The sequence below is a fragment of the Eutrigla gurnardus genome, assembly GCF_963514095.1.
Source record: "Eutrigla gurnardus genome assembly, chromosome: 6".
Classification (NCBI taxonomy): Eukaryota; Metazoa; Chordata; class Actinopteri; order Perciformes; family Triglidae; genus Eutrigla; species Eutrigla gurnardus.
In genome coordinates this window covers 23,083,770-23,105,288 of record NC_139920.1, presented here as the reverse complement: position 1 = coordinate 23,105,288, position 21,519 = coordinate 23,083,770, and the positions used below count along the sequence as shown (strand labels likewise).

Genomic DNA, 21,519 nt, shown 5'->3' with positions numbered 1-21,519 from the left:
AGCAGAGATTGTATAGAGTCAGGTGTGTGTGTTTGTGTGTGTGTGTGTTTGTGTGTCTCAGTGCACCTCCGTCATGAATGACCGCACACTCACCTGGCGGCTGAAACTGCCCCCAGTGAGAGTATTTTGTCCTTGTTGTATTCAAATCACTCAGCCTATATAGAGAATGTGAATGATGGGGTTGATGGGAAAAAGAATCCATCCAAATGTTCTCTGTTTTATATCATTACTGTGAGACGTTTGTTCCATTACTATTCCATGATAGATTTGGTGATAAAGTGCCGGGTTTTTCACACTTTTGTCTCTCCCAGAATGCTTGTTGAAGTTTTGCCTTTCGATCCCATAAAGTTAAGTGGTTTTTTACTTGTGACCCCTTTTTGCCTTCTCAGATGCTGCATTTAAATATGTTGGAGGCCTACAAGAAAAAAGAAATGATCCTGTAAAAAATCAGAAAAACCATTAATACGTTGTTTTTCTCATTTTGTCAATCATCTTGCGAGCAAAAGTGCTGGGAAAGAAGTCTTTTTTTCAGGTTTATTTTTCTGAGTTGAGGAAAAGATAGACTCAACCTTCTGGCCTGGACAAACCAATTTTTTTTGTGAAATTTCAAGGCAAAATGGATTCATTGCAACAAAATCAGAGGTGATCAAATGATGCTCAGGGAGGATAAATTAATCAAAAAAGGTTGAAACTGTTGACCAATGCCAAGCCGTTTGGACAGTGCCGACATGAGGGGACAGTAAGACCAAAGAAAGCTATCATAGTGTATTAGCCTTTTATTAATCCTCTTCTGTTGGAGTAAAAAACATGCAAAACTTAAATAAACTGTGTAAATGTATTGTCTCTGGGCTAACCGACCATTAACAAGCTTGCAAGCTTTTCCCCGTTCGATCAATGTTGAACCAACAACAGGCGTCCGTCTGGACTTTCTCAGATGTGCCGATATCCTCTTAAACATGTATGTCAGGAACCACACGCCTGTCTGAGGAGAACAATGCAAGGAGCCGACACTCCTTCTGCAGCTGTTTTATGGCTTTCAAGCTCACTTGTGGGAACCTTCGTTTGCACCTTAAATGATGCCGATGCTAGCTGCTGTAAACAATTAATCAATGCACAAGGGAGTGCAAGGGTCTGATAAGAAGTCAAGTTATTAATCCATGCATGCATGACAACTTAAACGCAGACTCTCTCACACACACACACACACACACACGTATACTGTATTCCAATCGAGACCTCACCCTATAATTTGTTTGGTTTTTCTTGCAACCTGAACACCTGACAGTGTTGGCGAGTGCTGTTGTCGGTCCTGCTGGCTCTTGAATAGAAGAAGCTTATACGAAGCAATGAACAATGACTGTTACATGACCTGCTAATGGTTCTAGCAGTCGCACCGTGCTTGTGCGTGTGTGTGTGTGTGTGTGTGTTCAGAAAGCGAGAGGGAGGCAGAGGCACGGCATAAAGGTTAAGTATGTGTGTGTATCCTTGCCATATTATGAATTAAAGTAAACACATTTAAAGTGACACAACAGCTCTCGGGTTTCAGCGACAAAACCTGAAATCGGACCATGGTGTCTGGTATTTGTATCGTGAACGAGAAAAGGCTTTCTTTGTCCTCGTTTATCAGCCTGACGCTTCTTCTACAAATCCATTTCCAGTGTGTCCCAACAGGAGTCTTTTCTTCTAAATGGCCCGCATTAAAAGGAACAAGTAGAAAGGAAGTCAAGGGTCAGAGCTCCAGCCGTCTGACAGTAGATATAACAATTATATCTCTGTTCCTAAAGAAGTGCTTGAAAAGGATCCAAGAAGCAGGCAGATTAATTATCATGTCGGACATGCCGGAGAGCGCGTGCATGTGTGTAAGTGTGTGTGTGTGTGTGTGTGTGTGTTTGTGAGACGATGGAGGAGCGGTTAGGTTGTGTGAGTCACAGTTACCGCAGCATATATTCCTGGACGTTCTCGGAGCGTAATGTTTATACTAGAGTGAATTGCATGCGTGTATGTATTTGCTTTCTCACACTTCCCTCTCAACCCCGTCGTCTTACGTTCCGTATTTAACTCCAACCTTAATTGTTTCTTTCCCTTCCCCGCTTTCGTCTAATCTGGTCTCTCTGCCCCCTTTTGACTGTCAGCCCGGTTTCAAACTTTGTAAAAAAAATGCGTGCAAAGTCAAGAATGCAAACGGGGGGCGAAAAGGTAATGATAATACGAGGTTTCTGAGGACAAAAGTGTTTTATTGGGAAGACAAAACTAGAAAGAGATCTTGATTTGATGGACGGAGGCGGTGCATTCACCTTCAAAACTAGCTTTCCCATTTTCAATGTTAGTGCTGCAGATTAAGCCAATATTTCAAAAGAATCTTTCACTTTGTGATACAACCAGTGGTGTAGTAGGGTATACGCAGGTATACGGGGTATACCCACCTTTTTCTGTCAGTTTACAGTAAACCCGCCTATCAGCCAGAAAGCCAATAGGAGCCCATTTCCTCCTCTGTAACCTACCCATCTACCTAGCAGGACACCCACCTCATCAACTACCACTACACCACTGGATACAACCACCAAATTTGACGTGCATATAGGACATACTTTTTCAGAAAGGTCCAGTAGCCACCTGAAAATCAAAGGCAATTTTTCAAGCTGGCCATTTCATCAAATGTAAAAAAGTTTTTTTCAGTGTAGAACTTGAATAGCTGGACATATTTTAATAATCTAGACATCAAACTGTATGAATTTTTGGCATGACAAATTCAATGACGCCAGTAAAAGTTCAATATTTTTGTATAGCTACCAGAATTTTTTGGGAAAAAGTAGGTCCAGAAGAAAATTTTGGCCAAATTTGATGCTTGTATCACAAAGTGAAACATTGCTCTAAGTGTAACTGACCAGACTCACTTGTAGTCATACATATTTTTCCACAATTTTGAGATTGGTCAGAGTTCCAATGTGCGCTTGATTTTGTAACATACATACGGGTGACGAAATATCTTAGTAAGGGTTTGCCAAAAAAAAAGATCAATGGCTCAATTTGGCTTTGGGATGAAACACCATTCCTCCGCAATATATTCCCTCACTACGGGGTTTCTAATGAAAGTGAGGGGAGAGAGCTGTCGAACACATGAGTGCAAAATCAGAAAGGCTAGAATACACCACACAAGCTCTTGGCACTTCATTTCTGAAAAACGTACTCATTGCTTGTACATCCCAGCTCCCAAAGGAACTCCACTTCCTCCCTCTTTTTTTTTCAGATACAGCTGAACAGGATGAAACAACAATTCGTTGACGCGTCATCACGTCACCGGAGCGCCGAAAAAAAGCAACCAGCTCGACTTTTGATTTGTAGCGTGTCGAGGGAGAAGTGCCGGTCAAAAAAATTATAATGACTCGTAGAAGAAGCACTCTGATCTTTTACTTCAATAAAAAAAGTAGTAACAACTTGATGTGCTACTGCACAAAGCGTCCTATGACACTGCTGCTGTGATTTCAGCTTAAATGACTTTTTTATACACATTCAGTGACTTCCTGTACTGTATTTTAATTTCTACAAAATTTCTCAAAAGGAAGTCCTAATCTGCATCCTGCCCATGTTGGACAAGTCACTGGTCCCACGGCCGCTTCCCCGCCCCCCGCCCGCTCTTCCCTTGCATTGTACCCCTCCCCCGGCTTCTCCCACCCTTCTGTCAGAGATGTTAGTGGGACATTTACCTCTGTAGATCTTCTTCTTTCATCCTCCTCTCCTCTCCTCTCTCCTCCTTCTGTCAGAAGCATTAAAATGGTAGCACCCCCCCCCCTCCACCCCTCCATCCCTCCCTCCTCTGCTCTCCTTTCTCTTTCCACTTTTTCTTTACCATCCTTTTTTACCGTCCCTCGCTCCGATGTGATTGACACTTCATCAGACGCGAGGAACTGCCAAGCCTTGACCCGCTTTATGTCGCAGTAGCCCGCGGTATTTTTTATTCACCTCTTATCTCCTGTCTGCATCATTCCACTCCATTAAGCAGCGTTACAGCTGCTACGTGCAGCACGTGTTAAAGATTAATACATCATTGTCAAATTAATTGTGATACCTTTTTTCTGTAAAAAACCACGGAAAAATGAAGACCAAAAGACATCATTGCTAATCTGTTTCTCAATGCTTGATAATGAAACGTTTAATCTTTTTTAAAAAAGCATCCCTGATGTCTCTTTGTTTTCTCTTTCTCATAAATGATCAATAATTGCAATAAGTAACTATATTTTATAATTAAACTTTTATTTTGGAATAAAATTAACGAGAGGTGCTTCTCTCTGTCATACTAAATACTCAAAATAAAATGAAATGCATAGGTCAGAAGGGGCAGGGATGTCATAATTTCTTTCACTATGCTGTCCCAGAACTGACATAAGTAATAATAATAATAACTTCCCAGAAATGTAAATGAATACCATTCAGTGGGATCTTTAAAATATCATAGGCTGCAGTGTTTTCATATCTGTGAGGATCTGGTGTGCGTTTCGGCGAGACTTCAAGCTTCACACTCGGGTGTCAGTCAAGCCGGGAAAAAACATTCTGGATACAGGTTGTTTATCATTTATGTATTTATATCCCCCGTTTTTGCTTTTGCAAAGAGTGTAAATCTTTTAAAATGTGTGTGCACGCGTGTTCTCCAGATCAACCTCACTTTTATGTTTTCTCAGCCGTTTGACATGGAGATAACCGACAACCCCCCTCAGACAATATCAGCGTCCTTCCACATGAGGTTGTCAGCAGACAAACTTGCAACACTGAAAACCTCTTTACACAAACACACAAACACACACACTCCTCTCGTCAGTCAAAAGGGCCCCGTCTTTGTTTGATCCCTTGTGAGGTTTATCTCCTAAGCCCAAATGTCAACACTTGCTGTTGACAGACTCGGTTTCCTCCAATAATCCAGTGACCGTCTGCAGCCTAAGAGCCGGAGAGCAGCAGGTAACAGCAGTTGACCCGGGGCACAATAGAAAGTCAAAGGGATGTGAGATATACTGGAGGAATTTGAGAGTGACAAGAGCGAGAGCATCATGCAGGAATTATGCACCTACTGAATTTGAATAGGCGTATTTCCTATTTTGACCATCTCTTCACAGAAAGTCAGTTTTAGTCTGCTCTCAGGTAAAATCTAAATGCCAGTACTTATTAATTCAACAGTTATTTGTTATACTTGAACAGTTAACATGCATACACCCTGTTTTATATTATATATTTCATATCCATTCCTGCACCTTTTTTGCTCTCCACTCATTTGCATCTGTTTATAAATGTATATTATACTCTATATATACTATATTTATATCTGCACATATTCGTCAAATGTAATGTTTACCTTTTATTCAGTTTGTTACCTTTTTTTAGTTGTATGTCTATCCTTGTATGTGTTCACACTTACTTGTTAATAAAACGGATTAGGATTCTGATTCTATAGCATTTTGTCACGTGAGACATTTTTTCTTAACCAAAATAAGTGGTTTTGTTGCCTAAAACCTAACTTCCTGTGAGGACAGAAGTGTTTGTTTTTATAAGACATTATGCATGTAACAAGCGGAAACTGACACGCCTTCCCCACCATGTCCACAAACTGACACTAGAAGGGTACCTGAAGGCACCATAGTGTTGATTTTACTGCCTCATGACTATGATGTTAGTCAACAAAAAGGAGAGAGAGAGGATGCTGGACATAATCCTCTAATTTATCCAACATCTTATCCAGCATCTTTCAGGTGATTTTTTTTGTTTTTACTTGCCATAGACTCAGTTCTCATCAACCTTGCTTCATGATAAACTCATGCTAGCTGCCCAGCACCAAACACACAGACACAGTTAGCGACTAGCGGGCTAACGTAGTATTTAATGGGCAACTTATAACTTATTGCACGTCTCCCCCAAGTAGCTCCTCCACTTCCATCCTTATCTTACAGTTTAAACTACACAGCGGAGCTGCTGATTCCTTTAATCATTTTCTGAGTCACGCCATGTTTGTGTCACACCGCCACCTTCTTTGTTTACTTTTATGAGTCGTTGCTCTGCACGTTTGGAACTGGAGTATTTATAGAGCAAATGACTGTTTACATTACAGTGCCAATACAGAAAACAGAGATGTGTGTGTGTGTGTGTGTGTGTGTGTGTGTGTGTGTGTGTGTGTGTGTGTGTGTGTGTGTGTGTGTGTATGTGTGTGTGTGGGTGTGTGTGTTTGTTTGTGTGTCGGGGGGTGTATAAGTGACTTCCTGGTTATGAATAGCGAGCGTATGCTGATTATAATTCAATGATGTTAGTGTGTGTGTGTGTGTGTGTGCGTGTTACAATTCCAAGGCTATTGTTATTTGATCAGAAGAGATCAGTCATACATGCACACACTGATTCATGAACACAAATGAGCAAACACACACACACCCACCCACACACACACACTCAGACTTCCATAGAAACAGACAAGCATGGAAATGCTGCACATGTCCCCATGGGTATCCACGTGGTATTACACACACACACACACACACAAATGCAAAATGATTGATGAATGTGTGTATGTGCCAATCAGATTAAAAAAAAACACAAACTTGGAAGTGAAACGTGGCTGAGAATTAGTCCAAAGTTTGAGTGAGAGTCGGCATGACTTTGCCTCTCATTTTTATGTGACTTTTATCGCCTCAAACTGTGAACTCAGAGTCAATAAAGTGCCACTTAAGAACCTACAGGTGACTCTCTCTCTCTCTCTCCGTCTGTGTTCTAGTGTCTCTCTGTCAATTCAGTTTGGAGTTCCAACGCTTTTCATGTAAAAACAAGCCTGTTGTCTGTCTTTTCTGTTGTTTGAATCTTTGGACCAGTATTTTATCCTTTCCCTCTTCCTGTGTCCCTCATTATGTTTCCCCAGAGCTCTCTCTCTCTCTCTCTCTCTCTCTCTCTCTCTCTGTCTCTCTCTCTCATACAGGTTAATCATTCCAGTGGTGCTATCTTGGCAGAGAAGGTCTTATCAGTCTCTGTGTCATTTTATAACCTAACCTGCATCCCCCCCTTCCCCCCTCTCACCCCCTCCTCTGAGTCTCCTGCCCCTACTTGTCCTTCCCTTTGTCACCCCCCCCCCCCCCCCCCCTGCCTCTGAGTAACCCATCTTTAACCAATCACACCTCAGAATTAAGAGCACGTTGCTGATTGGTGGAGCCCTGTGCACCCTGTCAACACAGTGGTTAATGTGCTGGTCGAATTCAATCCGTTTATTGTATTAACGTGTATTTTTAATGTATTGTCATGAAATGTCCCGAAACCCACTTGTTTCACCCTCCTGCTGCAGGTGAATGTGTGTGTGGGAAATTATTCCACAGGTGTGAAACGGGACATTTACAGTCAGGAGACATGACGGAAAGATCACGGAAAAAAGGAAAGTGGGGAACACGATCCGGTTAGATCCACAGAGTGCCTCTTTTGGATTTAACAGATAACGTCTTAACTGATGCTGCCTCAGACACATAAACTTTCACCACCTTTTATTGAAATGGCAAACGAGGATATTTTAATAGAGAGGAAGAACTTATTATATATAAAATACTGGAGACGTGTTAATACTTTTTATAGTCTCACAGTGATCTTTTTTTTTTACTGGATTACCAAAGCTTTAAAATGTATTATGCACCCGTAAAGCATATTCATCTGATGAACTGCATTACACTGATGGTGTAGAAATGAAACGCCACAGGTCGGGACTGAAATAATGTCCTGCTTTTTAATAAAGGTTTATGAAATAATATATCCGATGAGTAGCTTGATAAAATGAAATGTTTGCACAAATGATAGAAATAGTTAAAAAAGAAGTGAAAATCATGTGAGGAATTTATTTAAGCAGTGGTTTGTTTCCTTTCTGTGCATGGTATATTTTCCAACTACATTTTATAGGTCGGTAAGTCTATGACATTCTTAAAATGTATAATTATCTGTACTCGTGCCTCTTATTTTTTTTACTACCAGTGTGTGTGCGTGTATGTGCGCGCGCGCGCGCGCGTGTGTGTGTGTGTGTGGAGCGCGCCCTCTGCGACCCTTTAGGTGTGTCTGGCTGTCTGCCCCCGTGGCTGCCCGCGCGTCCCTGCCCGGTGATAAGGAAACATGCGAACTCAAATAAGTGATATGTGTTTGTATGTGCGCGTGGACGGCTGTATAATCGCTTCTTGTCTTTGTATGTATTTAATTCGCAACAATAGCCCGAGTCTGACGTCAGACCACTAATTGATCCCTTCTCAGCCAATTACTGGTAATAATTCAGAAGCGAGGGGTATAATAGATTGTGTTAAGGGGGCTGATTTGATCCGAAAGTAAAGGCCGTTTTATGCCCGAGGCCGATGCGCTGCTCGCGTTTCCCAAACAAACCCAAAATCCGCGACTTTATATTACTTTTTTAATATGGCTTTTATGCCGGATTGTGTATGTCACGCGACACATGCTCATGGCTTCGTTATTAAATGAGAAAGAGTGTTAGAAAGTAATAATAAAGAAAGGGTATTCTATTTTATTGGATTAAACGTTATTGATCAGTTGGATCGTTACTGGATTACCACAGAGGCAGAGGCCACGGTGCTAATAGCGATAATTGACGTGAACTAAACACTAAAATGCAACATAAACATATATAGATGACGGGGGTTATTAAAAAATAATAACTTTACATTTAAGAATCGTGCACGTGCTGCGATGATCACCCCCCCCTTTACGCGCTACAATCCACATACCTCGCGCGCTATACCTTTCGCGCTCCGTGCGCTCGTGGCGGAGTCTCCGCTCTCGCGCATGCAGTTGCATCACCTCGCTTGATTTCCTTGATCTCCCTCCGCGTTTTTTTTTTTTTTACAGTCCGTCATTAACTGGATTAAACAGCTGAGATTTTCGGAGAGACGGAACTGGAAGGTTTGAGGCGATGTTTCCCGGTCTCTTCGCCTGATTGGACCGAGGGAAGATGATGTCAGACGACAGCGTGCGCCTCGGATTGGAGAGAGAGGGGTAAACAAAGCCGCGAGGAGGAGGAGGAGAAGGAGGAGGAGGAGAGGTCTCCACATCTCCAGACAGTCCGACCGACACACCGAATCCGACTTTACGCACAGGAGGGGGCGGCCCCGATGGCACGTATCGTCTGCTAAAAAGGCTGAAAGTTACATTGAAGGTCGCTACTTTAATGGGTGACGCGCTTTTAAAAAAAAATACTTTTTTGGAAAAGCGAAAGGAAAAACTTATCATCGTCTTTTAATCCGGACCGCGGTGCAGTTCGCCAGAGAGACAGAGAGCGATTCCCCCAACAAACCCAACTCGGCGCGCAACTGTTCCTTAATAAGTACCTAAAGGGATCCCTCGTCTCCGCGCTGCGTTCTCACCACTCTTCTGTGAGCGAATGCAATTTTTGAGAAATTTAAAGTGAAGTTAAATAGGAAGCGGCGATGCAACCCGGGCGTTTGAAGACGGTCTGAGTCGTTCCGAGTCGGGCTTCATGTTCGGAGCATGGTGCGATAATTGGAAGGCAGGGAGCGACACGAAGTAAGCCGAATAGACATTTTTCATTTTTTGGGGTGGGTTTTTACACTTCCGAGGCGAGTTGGTGTGGTTGGACGTCTGCCTCTCACGGGTCCAGGTGTCCCGCCGAGAGCGGTGCGGAGTCTCCAGCTCGGGCCGGCAGCGCTGACATGCTGCCCAAAGTCGAGACTGAATCCCTGGGACTCTCTCGATCGTATGGCGAACAACGGCGCGTGCCAAGGAATATGCAAGGTAAGAACAGGTCAGATCCGTTTTTCTATCTCGCACGGCTAAAAAACAGCAGATTTGATCGACTTCCACTTTTAAAGGGAAGCGTTGTCGGACTGGAGGTCCGCACTGCAAGGCTGTCACCAAAAAGTTTGGGACACGCGTATGTCCAACACATGTATGCGGACGTTTTAGGACAATGACCGGCGATTTAGGCAATACCGGCTAAAACATTAATGTGACAAATTAGACTTGAACATGGAGGTCCTTCGTTTTTTTTAAGATTTGGTGAATTGCCCTTATTGTTTGGGAATATAATTGTTATTTTCTCTAACTCGTTGCTATAATATAAGATGAATGTAGATGAAACCGTATACATCACTTTTTCCAAAAGTTTGGCTCGTGATCAAACTGATTATACCCAGCTGTCACTCACGCTGGACGGCGCCTGCGTGCGTAAAAACGGCGAGTCAGACCGGAGATCAGTGTGTTTAAGTTTTTTTTAAATGTCTCTGGGTTTGGACACTTGAATTCTGCAGCATATGCAGAATTGACTCGTGATTGTAACAACACAGAGAAGAGTGTTTGTCCATTTATGAAAAAGGTAGTAAAAAAAAATATGCAGAGAATAAGTTAAGAGATTCCATTTAGTGAGTTGAACCCCTGACAAATATTGACCTCGGGACATTAAACTTTCGTCTGAAGCCTGATCTAATTTAGACTTTATAGACATTGTAAACTGGTCATCGCCGCGAGAGACATTTCTCTAATGTAATGTGTGTTTTCTTCTGCTCCTAACACATTTCCGTTCAGTATTTTATTTTAAAAGTGGCCTGAAATGAATGCAATTTTAAAATTAGGGTTTGAACAAAAATGTAAAAACTGGAACTAAATATCGTTTTATGATGCTACACTAATGTACGGATTTTTTTTTGTATTTATCTCACGAATGGACATCAATCATTTAGTTGCTTTCGATTTAAAAATAAAAAATAAAAAAAAATGTGCAGCTTTGATTGAAAACAGATTGGGCATATTTATTAAACGTGTATATATATATATATATATATATATATATATATATATATAATGATTGTTTTTTCTAAATATACACAAAGCAGCAAGAATGACCATTTAGAGGCTGACTCCTCTGCCAAGATAAACTCCAGCATGTCCCTCATTCCCCTCACGTTATTTCGCTGCACTATAAACGGGCAATCAATTAGGCCGGTGGATGTTTTATGAGCCGCTGATAACAAACACTCACAAGACAAGGAGTGGCTTGTTAGAGAGCCCGTTATCTACTTTTACGCAGGAGCAAAAAAAAACAAGGTAGCTCGGAATGGAAGAGAGGTTTCTCTATAATCACCAGCTTTTTTTGTTTTTGTTTTTTTGTTTATATAAATGATGCGTTTTGGAAGTTGAATGAGCAAAGTGGTCGCCGAGGTGAGAGTCAGCAGGTGAGAGAGTCTGTATGTTTCTAAAGCGATGTAACCTGCACACACGCACTGTGTGCACAAACCTGCGCTTGCAGGGTTCAACTGAAGTCTATGTGGCTTAACGTAAAACAATGTTTATCCTGTGAAATGCAAATTATTTTATAAATCATTACAAAAGCAGCAGAATAAAACAATTTACATTTTTAAAGGGAGAAATAATTTTTCTGGGAATTTGTATCATTAGGACAATTTCCAAAAAGATCTACGAATATATATTTTTTTTATTTACCACGACTTCGTCCACTGCGTAATTAAAAATGTGTCCAAATCCGCAGCGTCACGATAACAGCCCCATGCAAATGTTCTCCTTCGTGCGCTAAAAGGCAGAAGAAAGTTCGGAAATGGACTTTGCTGGAGCTTGTGTGGGGGTATTAAAAAAAAAAAAAAAACGGCAGCTCGGTGGAACTTGTTGCTTCAGCTGGAATATGCAGCGCGGGGATCCCAGCAGGGCAACGCGCTAACAAACCAGAAATCACGTCTAATTAAAAGGTCTCGCAGTGAGAAAAGAGATGTGCGCATTTGGAAGTGGAGAGCAGGGGGAAAGAAGGGCCTTGGAATGACAAAATGTTTCCAATTCCAGCCACATCCACTGAGCTTTTCCTGTTTGATCCTGTGCTGCTTTTTTTCCTTTTTGGTGATGATGATGATGATGATTATAACCATAAACGCTTTTGTAACTGTCGTAAACGTCAGCCTGACTGTTTACTTAGCGCTGTCACACGGGCTTATCACAATGCCGCTATGTCTAATACGCGAGGGGAGAGGCGGCGATACGGCAAATACACGGCAATGATAGTCCAATCGAAGTCATAAATCATAATCAAATGAAATGTGGTGGAATTCCACTCATTTCTAAATTGATTTCAGGTTACCGTAAAGTACAATGTGTGTCATTTACCGGGTTCTTTTTTAAAGCGCACGTACAAAGTGACATGAAACCCCATTAGAGAAACAAACAGGCCTGCTAGAGGATCGGGATAACTAATGTTGGTTCTGGATGTTTTCCTGCTCGCCTGCAGAGATAAGGGCTTCTCTGTGCGTCTTCATTTATCTGTGGGCGGTAACATATTCTCCTCCAATCCTTAACTCTAATATCTCTCCATTTCCCCCAGCGATTTCTCGACTTAGATGCATGCATATTTATGAGGCTCACTTTCATGCGTTTTTTTTTTTTTTTTTTTTTTTTAGCCACTGTCTGCAACTTATGTAGACGAGAGGGCGGCAACGAGGAGGAATAGATGGTCGCGTCCTTTTAACTCCTTCCAAAAGAATTCATCGTCATTTAGACCTCTAAAAAAAAAAAAAGTTAAAAGGAACTTTTGTAAGAAAAAAAAATCTCATCCAGTTGCATCGCGTGGTTCCCCGTGGTTCTTCTTGATGGATGAAAGCAGACTTTTTTTTTTTTTTTTTTTTTTGGAAAAGGGATTCCACCACAGCACTAAAATAGACTTTCTCTCTGTGTGTCCGTGTCTCGTCCTCAGCTCACCAGTTAAAAATGATGGACTACTCGTATGACGAAGACTTGGACGAGATGTGTCCCGTGTGCGGAGACAAGGTTTCAGGCTATCACTACGGACTACTGACCTGCGAGAGCTGCAAGGTGAGTGCACTCATTCTCCCCATTCTCCCCTGTGACCTTCCCCTATACCTGCTTTGACATCTCAAATAGCCAAGTGTTTAAAATAAATGATTTCTGATGGTATAGTTGACTAATTATGGTTATTATAAAGTTGCATAAAGCATCGTTTAAAGTGGCTGAGCAAGGTTTGGTTGTTGCCTGTGTGGAAGCTTTTGAGTGCTTTGCTATTTTTAAATTAGCATTTTCCTTAAATGTAGATACAGTGGTGTTTACAAGATAGATAGATAGATAGATAGATAGATAGATAGATAGATAGATAGATAGATAGATAGACAGACGGCTCTTATATTTCTGGCTCCCCCTTTTTATTTCCAGTGTATTAACGTCTCTGTTCATCTGTTCAGTTATATTCTTGCCCGCTCGGCATTTAGCCAACAGACTGCCCAGAGTGACTTTCAACAAGTGTCACAGTGCAGTTAAGATTCAGCAACCCCCAACCCCCGTCATTAACATCACAGGGAAACCAAAGGTGAAGGGTCAAGGGGTCAAATATTGTTGTGACAATTCATTTAACAAACTTTTCCTGTGAGTGTCGGAGGCTTTTAGAAAGCGGTGGAAAAGAAACAGCATTTCAAAATGTTTGTTTTTTTTGTCACTTTTGCAACCAGCGAACACAGGAGGTGTGTGTGTGTGTGTGTGGGGGGGGGGGGGGTTAACCCAGGAAGCAACAATAACACCGTCTCTCTCCACTCATCACGAGTTCATTAAGGAAACGGCAACATTGTCTGGCAGTCGAGCGTTTCCATACGCGGGTTAATAACGCGGCTGCAGCAGAGCAAACTCTCGCTGCTATTATATTTTTGGAGCTCCATCAACAACCTGTTTGTCCCCCTTTCTGTCTATCTCCACTCTCCTCAACGCCCAGCTAATAGGCTTCAACCCCAAGTTTTTTTTTGTTTTTTTTTAGCTCAGTAAAGCTGTCAGCACAAAATTAAGCTAAGACAAACTGTCTCTGTGTTAAAAAAAAAAAAAAAAAAATGCCGCTCGCAAGTATTGATGAAGCGGCAGCGGCGGGCATTTCTTGCCTATGTGGTCATTATTCAAAGCAGATGTTATAGATTTTATCCCATATTTTGACCTTGAGATGCTAAGAACTTGCTTGAAGGGAGACGTCAGTGGCATCTCAGCACAAGCTGGTGTTTGGAGAGGCAACACACAAACACATTTCCAGGTTTAGTTGAAAAGCTTCGTGTGTGTGTGTGTGTGTGTGTGTGTGTGTGTGTGTGTGTGTGTGTGTGTGTGTGTGTGTGTGCAGGTTTGTAGATGAAGAAGTCTTTTTTAAGTGCTGCATATTCCTCTTGAAACATGAATGGTATTGATAATTACCTGCAGCTCATCATTGATTAGCTCTAAAACAGAAATGCAGGCAGGTCTATTCTGTGAAAGCATGAGAGCTGGACTGATGTAGCATGGTTGTATGTTACAGACTCATTTTTGGTATTAAATACGTTGCTATCAAGCCAGGCGCTGCGATTTATACCCCCAGTGTAATAATGGAGGTTCCTCTCTGGACTGTGTTGGAAAAAAAGAAAAAAACACAGCAGTTATTAACATGAAAATTGCTTCAGCTTGTTTGATGCACTACCAAAGTAGGATTCATTTTTATCTAATTTTGGAAATACCTTCAACCCCCCCACAAAAAACTCAGCTGTGAACAGGACACATTTGTTATCAGGGTCAGGGGAATGCTAGTTTTGGGCAGACACACACACACACACAGTGTTAGTTAGTATGTGTGTACTACACACATAAAAGTAAATGTAGCACCACATCGTACCTGCCAGAATGACAACAACGAGCTGAAAAGGAGGGCTTCACGGTCCTGCACAAAGAGGTTTATTTCCCAGCATGCTTATTTTTGGGAGACTGAGAGAGCAGAATAGTCCTAAAATACTGGCTTCACAAGCAGCGAGGAAGAAGGTCACGGTCAGAGCCAAAGTACAAAGTGGTGCATATCAATATATATTAATAAGATCTGCAGAAGTTTAAGGGAAATAAATATTAGCAAAGCTGTTTTTATTTCAAAGAGCATGGGAGACGGGGGTCCGTGGAGATGAAGTGGAGATGGTGAATCATTTTCTTTCAGATTTTTTTTTTTTTTTTGGGACTTTCTGGTTGACATGGTTAGAAATACCCAGTTAGTCAGATAATTTATCGATTACTTTTATGAACATCTTGTGTCTAATTTACACCATTTCAGATTATTATGATGATTACGGACTTTAAATCAGACAGGTTGCTATTGCTAATGGCAACAGAAATAGGCAAGCAAAACGCCTTTGCGAATAAAAATGAGTCTTGACGAGCTCCTTTTCTGCCGGTCAAGTGAAAGCTTTGCAGCGATGTTGTCCGCTTAATCTCCAAGACGTGATGTTGCGTGGTTTTCTTTCAAAGCATGTGAGGATCCAGTTTGGTTCAGATATTTATAGCGCATGTTGTGCACTAAATGGAAAATTGGAGAGAAAGTTCTCTTTGAAGGATGGATTTTTTAGCATTGAGAAGTCGATAATCCAAAAAACCGAGTGCGGCGGATTTATTTATTTATTTTTACACTTTTTGGGACGGATCAGGCAATGCAGATTGTCAATTAATTTTGTGTTTGGTGCGATATTGACAGCACACATTCTTTTATATATATTTTTTTAAAGACTGGGTTTAAGGATTCTCCTCCTAGGTTATGGATCTGGAATACGTTAATACCATCTCCCCCTCCGTTTGATTTCCACTGCCGCTGCCTATAATTAATTCCATGTTGCAGGTATGAATCTCTGTAATCCCGGAACTGTGAATTATGGATATAATTTATTGGATTTTTTGGACTCCTGCACTCATATTTTTCAATAATTAAGTGGAGAGTTGAAAATATGCTTCCCCCGTAAATTCCACAGTCTTTACATGAATATATTGAGATATTTATATAATACTGAGAATAGCGATGTCATTTTGAAGGGACAGAAAAATTAGATTTCATATCATTTATGAATGACTTCATGAGTGAGGCGGGTTGCTGATTTAAATGAAGGCACAACAATGCATAAAACCTCATTGCACGACTTAATCAAAAGTATTACAAAGACTATAATTTTTATAAAACAATAAAAAAATAAAACTTGAAGAAGTGTGTATTCATGCCCTGCTTTCGTCTGCATGTGTGTGGAAAGCCGAACTTCGCCCTCTGTCTCTCTCTCTCTCTGTGTGTGTGTGTGTTTAGCCTGTCCCTCTCCATCTGTCTGGGAGTGTGAATGGGCCAATTACCATCGCATTGCAGGGGTCACGCGGGTTGACGTCTTAATTGGTTCTCTCCGCAGGGCTTCTTCAAGCGCACCGTCCAGAACAACAAACGCTACACATGTATAGAGAACCAGAGCTGCCAGATAGACAAGACCCAGAGGAAGCGCTGCCCGTACTGCCGCTTCCAGAAGTGCCTCACCGTCGGCATGAAGCTAGAAGGTACTGCAACCGCTTTCTTACATTTTCTACACTTGTGGTGGGCGTTTCGGCTCTTTGCTCCATGGTGTTGGCTTTTGTAATGTATTGTTTTGAAAATGTGAGTTTTTTTAACCCGGGGAGCAATGTTCAACGGTGTTCCAAAGGGCAACGATTGTGGATAGATAATGTGCAGCCGTCAAAAGTTTGGGGTTCTTCAAAACAGGATGATAGTTGACACTATTTTTGTTTGTTTGCAATGTCTTGCTCAAAGGCTCTCAGACAGAGCAGACGGTGTTATTAGTATTGAAGGACTTGTAGCCTTTACTTTCGTGAAAGGATCAAAATGACGTATGTAAAAGTCAATGATATGATATCTTATTATATATTATATTATTCAATTATTGCTGATGTGTTAATATCTTACACACATACAATTTTACTGTTGTAGGTGGTTGAGGTGAATTTGACTTTAATTACTTTTATCTATAAGAGCATTATAAGTGCATTATATTGTATACTCTAATCAAATGTTTTATTTGTAAAAGCTTATAAAGTAACAGCTGTAGTAACTTAGATGTCAGGTGAATGCATTGGAGTGAAAAGTATCATATATTTTCTCCTAACTGTAGAAAAAGGATAACGTAGAACTGATCGAGCAAATAACTCAAATGTGTACTTAAAGTACTTAAAGTACATACTTGAGTAACCAGAAGGCATCTAGGCTGCCAGACGCACAAGATTGCCTCCAGGCTCACTTTCACCAGAAGAGTTTTAATATTATATTTTAATCTGGGAGAATATTTTTCTTTTTTTATTATAGTTAACATTCATAGTACTGTTTTTTTTCTTCATACAATTTCATGAATAGTTTACCACAGATGTTGTTTATTCTTGGGTTTCATAGCGCACACACACACACACACACACACACAGGACTTGCAGTGTGCATCTGCAGCAGTGGAAAAGCAAATCGAGTTAGTTTTCCGTGTGCTACATTATATATTTTTCAAGATAAGATGCCTGTTTGCAATTACTGTTAGTGAAAGTTGGGGAGGGATATAATATAAAAAAAACACACGCAGCAGCTTAGATTTGCTTCTGGACTTCCACAGAGTGAAATGACAGAGTAACAGTGAATCGTGGCACATTCACTTTTTTTTTTTTTTTGGACCCGTAAGTGAAAATATTCTTCCGCGATCAATTTGCATGTGAATAGTTTCCTTCCAAATTGACATGTCCACCATTTAGGAGAAGGTTGATATCTGCTCTGACACCATAATTGCCCGTATGGAAGGAGAACATTCTATTTATTTAAACATTTAACAATGAACATCTCAGTAATATCTGTTCTCGCGAATGTATACGGAGAAACTTTGTCAAGTGAAACCTTTCATTACAACCGAAGCGTTGAAATCCAGCATTGCTTATTAGTATTTTAGATGGGGGTCAGGGGGAGTTAGGGGGTATCTTGTAGCTGCTGTACACTTAAACTTGCCAGACAGAGTAATAGATAAAATATTAAACTTGGCGACGGGACGAGAATGGTAATGATGATACTTTTGGCCGGGCCGTTTTTTGAGGCCTCTTTGTTTAATTTGAACGTGGCTCAGGAGCTTGTTCAAACACGGCTATCCCAGAAGTGACAGGACAGCGGCGCACGAAACATTCTTCCGTTGGTCAAAGATAATATTTAAAGGCAACTCTTTTTTCCACACGCGAGTTGACGAAGTTTTATTCCGAAATTGCTAATTTTGGAAAACCTGAAGGTCACCTTTCAGTATGTGTGAAATAGGGGATTCAAAATGGTAAGAGTTATCATTTTGTTAACCAAGAGGCTGTTACAATACTGACCTTTAAAAAAAAAAAAACACTGTAATTTTACTTTGTGTAGCCTTTTAATAAGAGTGCCTGTTGATATTCATACGGTTTCAGTATAATATTGTAGCAGAATTCTTCACACATTTGTAATTTCAACCAAATTAAAAATCCCCAGACTCCCGGAATGATCACATACGATTGTAAAATAAGAAAAAAGTTCAAGAAATAAGACCCTGGGAGGGAGGAAAGTAGAGCAAAGACAGCCTAACTAAAATCTTTCCGGAGGCTTCTTCTCCCTCTTGCTGCCATTTGTGGTGTAATTAATTGCTGTTAATTGTGAATGGCCGCTGGGCAGAATGTCCCGGCCTGTCATTTTCCAGCTGACACGGGTGGGGAGGGGGGAGGGTGGGGGTTGATTTGTTTTGCTGGCGGTAACTTTCAGCTCGGGGGCAAGACGGGCCCCGCAGCACTCTTGTCAGGGGCTAGAAGCTCCGGTGGGCGACTCCTGCCACAACCAGTAAAGACGTCCCATACAGAAAGGCTGACACCCCTCAGCACACACACACACACACACACACACACACACACACACACACACACACACACTTAGAGCTCGCCCTGGTAAACACATACATATATTCATGAGAAAACCCAAAAAGGTGTTCAGAAGGCCACAGGCAAGAGGAAGAAGCTGTCATTTGATCTTAAAAAAAAAAAGAAAAGTGTGCACAACAGCGGTAAAAAAGGAAAGAAGAGGTTTGGGGTCATGTTATGGCAGTCTCTTCATACCATTACGCAGCGGCTCGCAGCAACATGTGATCTCAGGATATGGAGACTGAATGCGGACACGAACGTTTTAAAGTTAACTCACAGGGTGAATTTCCGCAGCTGTTTACTTTTTTACCTTTTCTGGTGTGTGAGTTGCTCAATGACTTTCCTGTTTGTTGATGAGTCTGCAAACCGACTGCGAGGGTGGTGGCAGTAAAGAAGTCCGTATTTGCATGCGTTAATGTTTCACAACATTGGTGAACAAGGTTAAATGGCAGACGGGCACAACGCTGAGAGAACGCTACCACCGGTATTATCTATACACACAATGATGTTGGAGTCTGGTCACAGTCTTTTAGCCTCACAAACACACACTGTAAAAAATGTAAAAAACTGCTTCTTGGAATGCATTGTAGCATCTTAGCTCTCAGTGTTGACTCATTGAGAAAAAGCAACAAATAAAGCCACATCCCACTAAGGTCTGACCCATTAGCACGTCATTCACCGAAGCTGATGAAGCGTGCCGTATCTGAACAGCTCCCACTGGCATGGTTTTCTTTTTTTTATGCTCGCTAGAAGTTGCCTCGCATCACACGCTTCACTGAGCTGCCTAATATCTCCTTCACTTATGTATCATCGTAAAGACGGAGCGGAACACTGGTGTTTGTACACTCTGTCTCCACCGTACACTACTGGATGAAGCAGAAGGTCCATCATTTTTATTTTAAATAACAATTTAAACATTTAAGGCGATGGCAGGTACCACATGACATATGAATATGATTAAAATATTTAAACAAAAACAGAACAGAATGCAATTTGTTTCCTCCACTGATAAATACTGGTTATTTTACCGTCTGGTTCTTTTATAGTTTTTACATGCTGAATGCAGGACAATATATATATTTTATTTTTTATTTTTGTGTGTTGAATCTAAACTTGATTCAACTCTAAAAGTAGTCTTAAAAAAAAAAAATCAATTACATTTTATTGGACTTTTTGCTCCCACTTACATCGCTGAACAGATACTTGGGTATCACTTTCTCCAGCAATTTTTATTTTACATTTTTTCCTTTTTGATCAAATCTAAATTGAATTACTACAAAACGTTAACGAGCCATTCAGCACAAATTAGCGACACAATCCGAGCGTTTGTATATTCCTCATGCTATCTCTCTCCTCTCTCGCGCCGCTTCTTATCCCCCCTCCCCTCCCCACCGTCTCCATCTTTCTCGCTCTGATTTGTCTTCCATCAGCCTCCCGGTACCTGCACTGGAAGCCCGGGGAGCTGTCCCATTACTTATGCATAGGTATCATAGGTATTCATGTGTGTGCATGGGATAGGGCGCATCCAGGAGCAGGGGCCGGGGCCCCCGACATGACAAACAGGGTGTCAGCAAGGTTCCGCAGGACCCATTAATATGCTGGCGGCCGACAGGGATCCTCACCTACGCACGCTTAATATTCCTGTATATTAAACAACCATAAATCAGAGGATATAAGTGCTGAGGGCTCTGTGTGTGTGTGTGTGTGTGTGTGTGTGTGTGTGTGTGTGTGTGTGTGTGTGATGGGTTATAGTGTGTGTGGAGAGAAATGTGTGTGTGTGCTGTTTGTTTGTGTTTGTACACGTTTGAGATGGTGTGTGTACACGGACGTTTGGGGGAAGGAAGAACAGGTTTTTTTGGTCAGGTCAGTTTCTGAATCTGTGTGTGTGTGTGTGTGTGTGTGTGTGTGTGTGTTTTTGTGTCGCTGTGCTCTTAGACAGTAAGTCGAGGAAATTCAGAGTGGAAGACAGTGTCAGCCTTTTAGCCTTTTCAGCCTGGCTTCAGTCCCAAAGCCTCACTGCTAACCCACAATAGCCTCAAAGCAGATCCTTTTCACACAAATGGAAGTTTCTTCTCATATATTCAAAATGTTGGTCGGCTTTCTTTTCTTATATATTCATTTTATATACATTTTCAATATTTTTCCCATTTTTTTAGTCTTGTAGAGCCTGTAACTTTGCACTGAGCTAAGTGCTCATAGCTGCTCCTGTCGATCAAGCGGAGTGTGCCGAACTTTTTTTGCATGTTTATTCCAACAGTTGACTGTGTTTGGTGTTTGCCTGTTCAGCAGTAGTAGCTGTCAGCCTCGACTATTTGTTTGTGTTGTTTGTGCCAGACAAAAAACCCACAAACATCAAACGCATCACTTTTCTAGGCACCACAGAAACCTACCAGTGAGTTTAAGTCTGGAACCCACACACACAAGCTTTTATGAAAAGGGAAAATTCAGTTGCTGCTTTGTTTTTTTAAAATGTTAGAAAAACAAAGTGGTAATTGAATTTCCTTTTTTTTTGGCATGAACAAATTACTACTTACTTCTATTCTTCCCAGCCCTGTAACCTTCTGGAGTTACAGGGGAACTTTTGGTTTTCTTAAGCTCAACGCTGCTGCATCTAAACCCCATTATCTTTCCACCTTCTCCCCCCACACGCTGTCCTGCTCCCCTCTGCCCCTCCCCCTTCCATATTAATCTGTTTTACATGCATGCAAATCACCTTGTTTAATTAGAGACAAAGAATGTGTGTGTGTCTGTACGTGTGTGTGTGTGTGTGTGTGGAGGGGGGGGGGGGGGGGGGGGGGGGGGGGTTGAGAC

General features: G+C 41.4%; 1 protein-coding gene across 2 annotated transcripts in view; it reads left to right on the top strand.

Annotated features, from left to right (window-relative positions):
- nr5a2 (nuclear receptor subfamily 5, group A, member 2) overlaps window positions 1-21,519 on the top strand; it is a 195,852-nt gene that overhangs the window by 121,074 nt on the left and 53,259 nt on the right. Inside the window, exons 2-4 of one of the 2 annotated variants that reach the window (XM_084012269.1) lie at window positions 9,656-9,753; window positions 12,710-12,828; window positions 16,176-16,317. In XM_084012269.1, the coding sequence (XP_083868395.1) occupies window positions 9,672-9,753; window positions 12,710-12,828; window positions 16,176-16,317 (343 nt within the window). In that variant the 5' untranslated portion in view covers window positions 9,656-9,671. Of the gene's footprint in view, window positions 1-9,132; window positions 9,754-12,709; window positions 12,829-16,175; window positions 16,318-21,519 lie in introns of those variants that run through there. The other variant, XM_084012268.1, reaches the window with a different exon arrangement.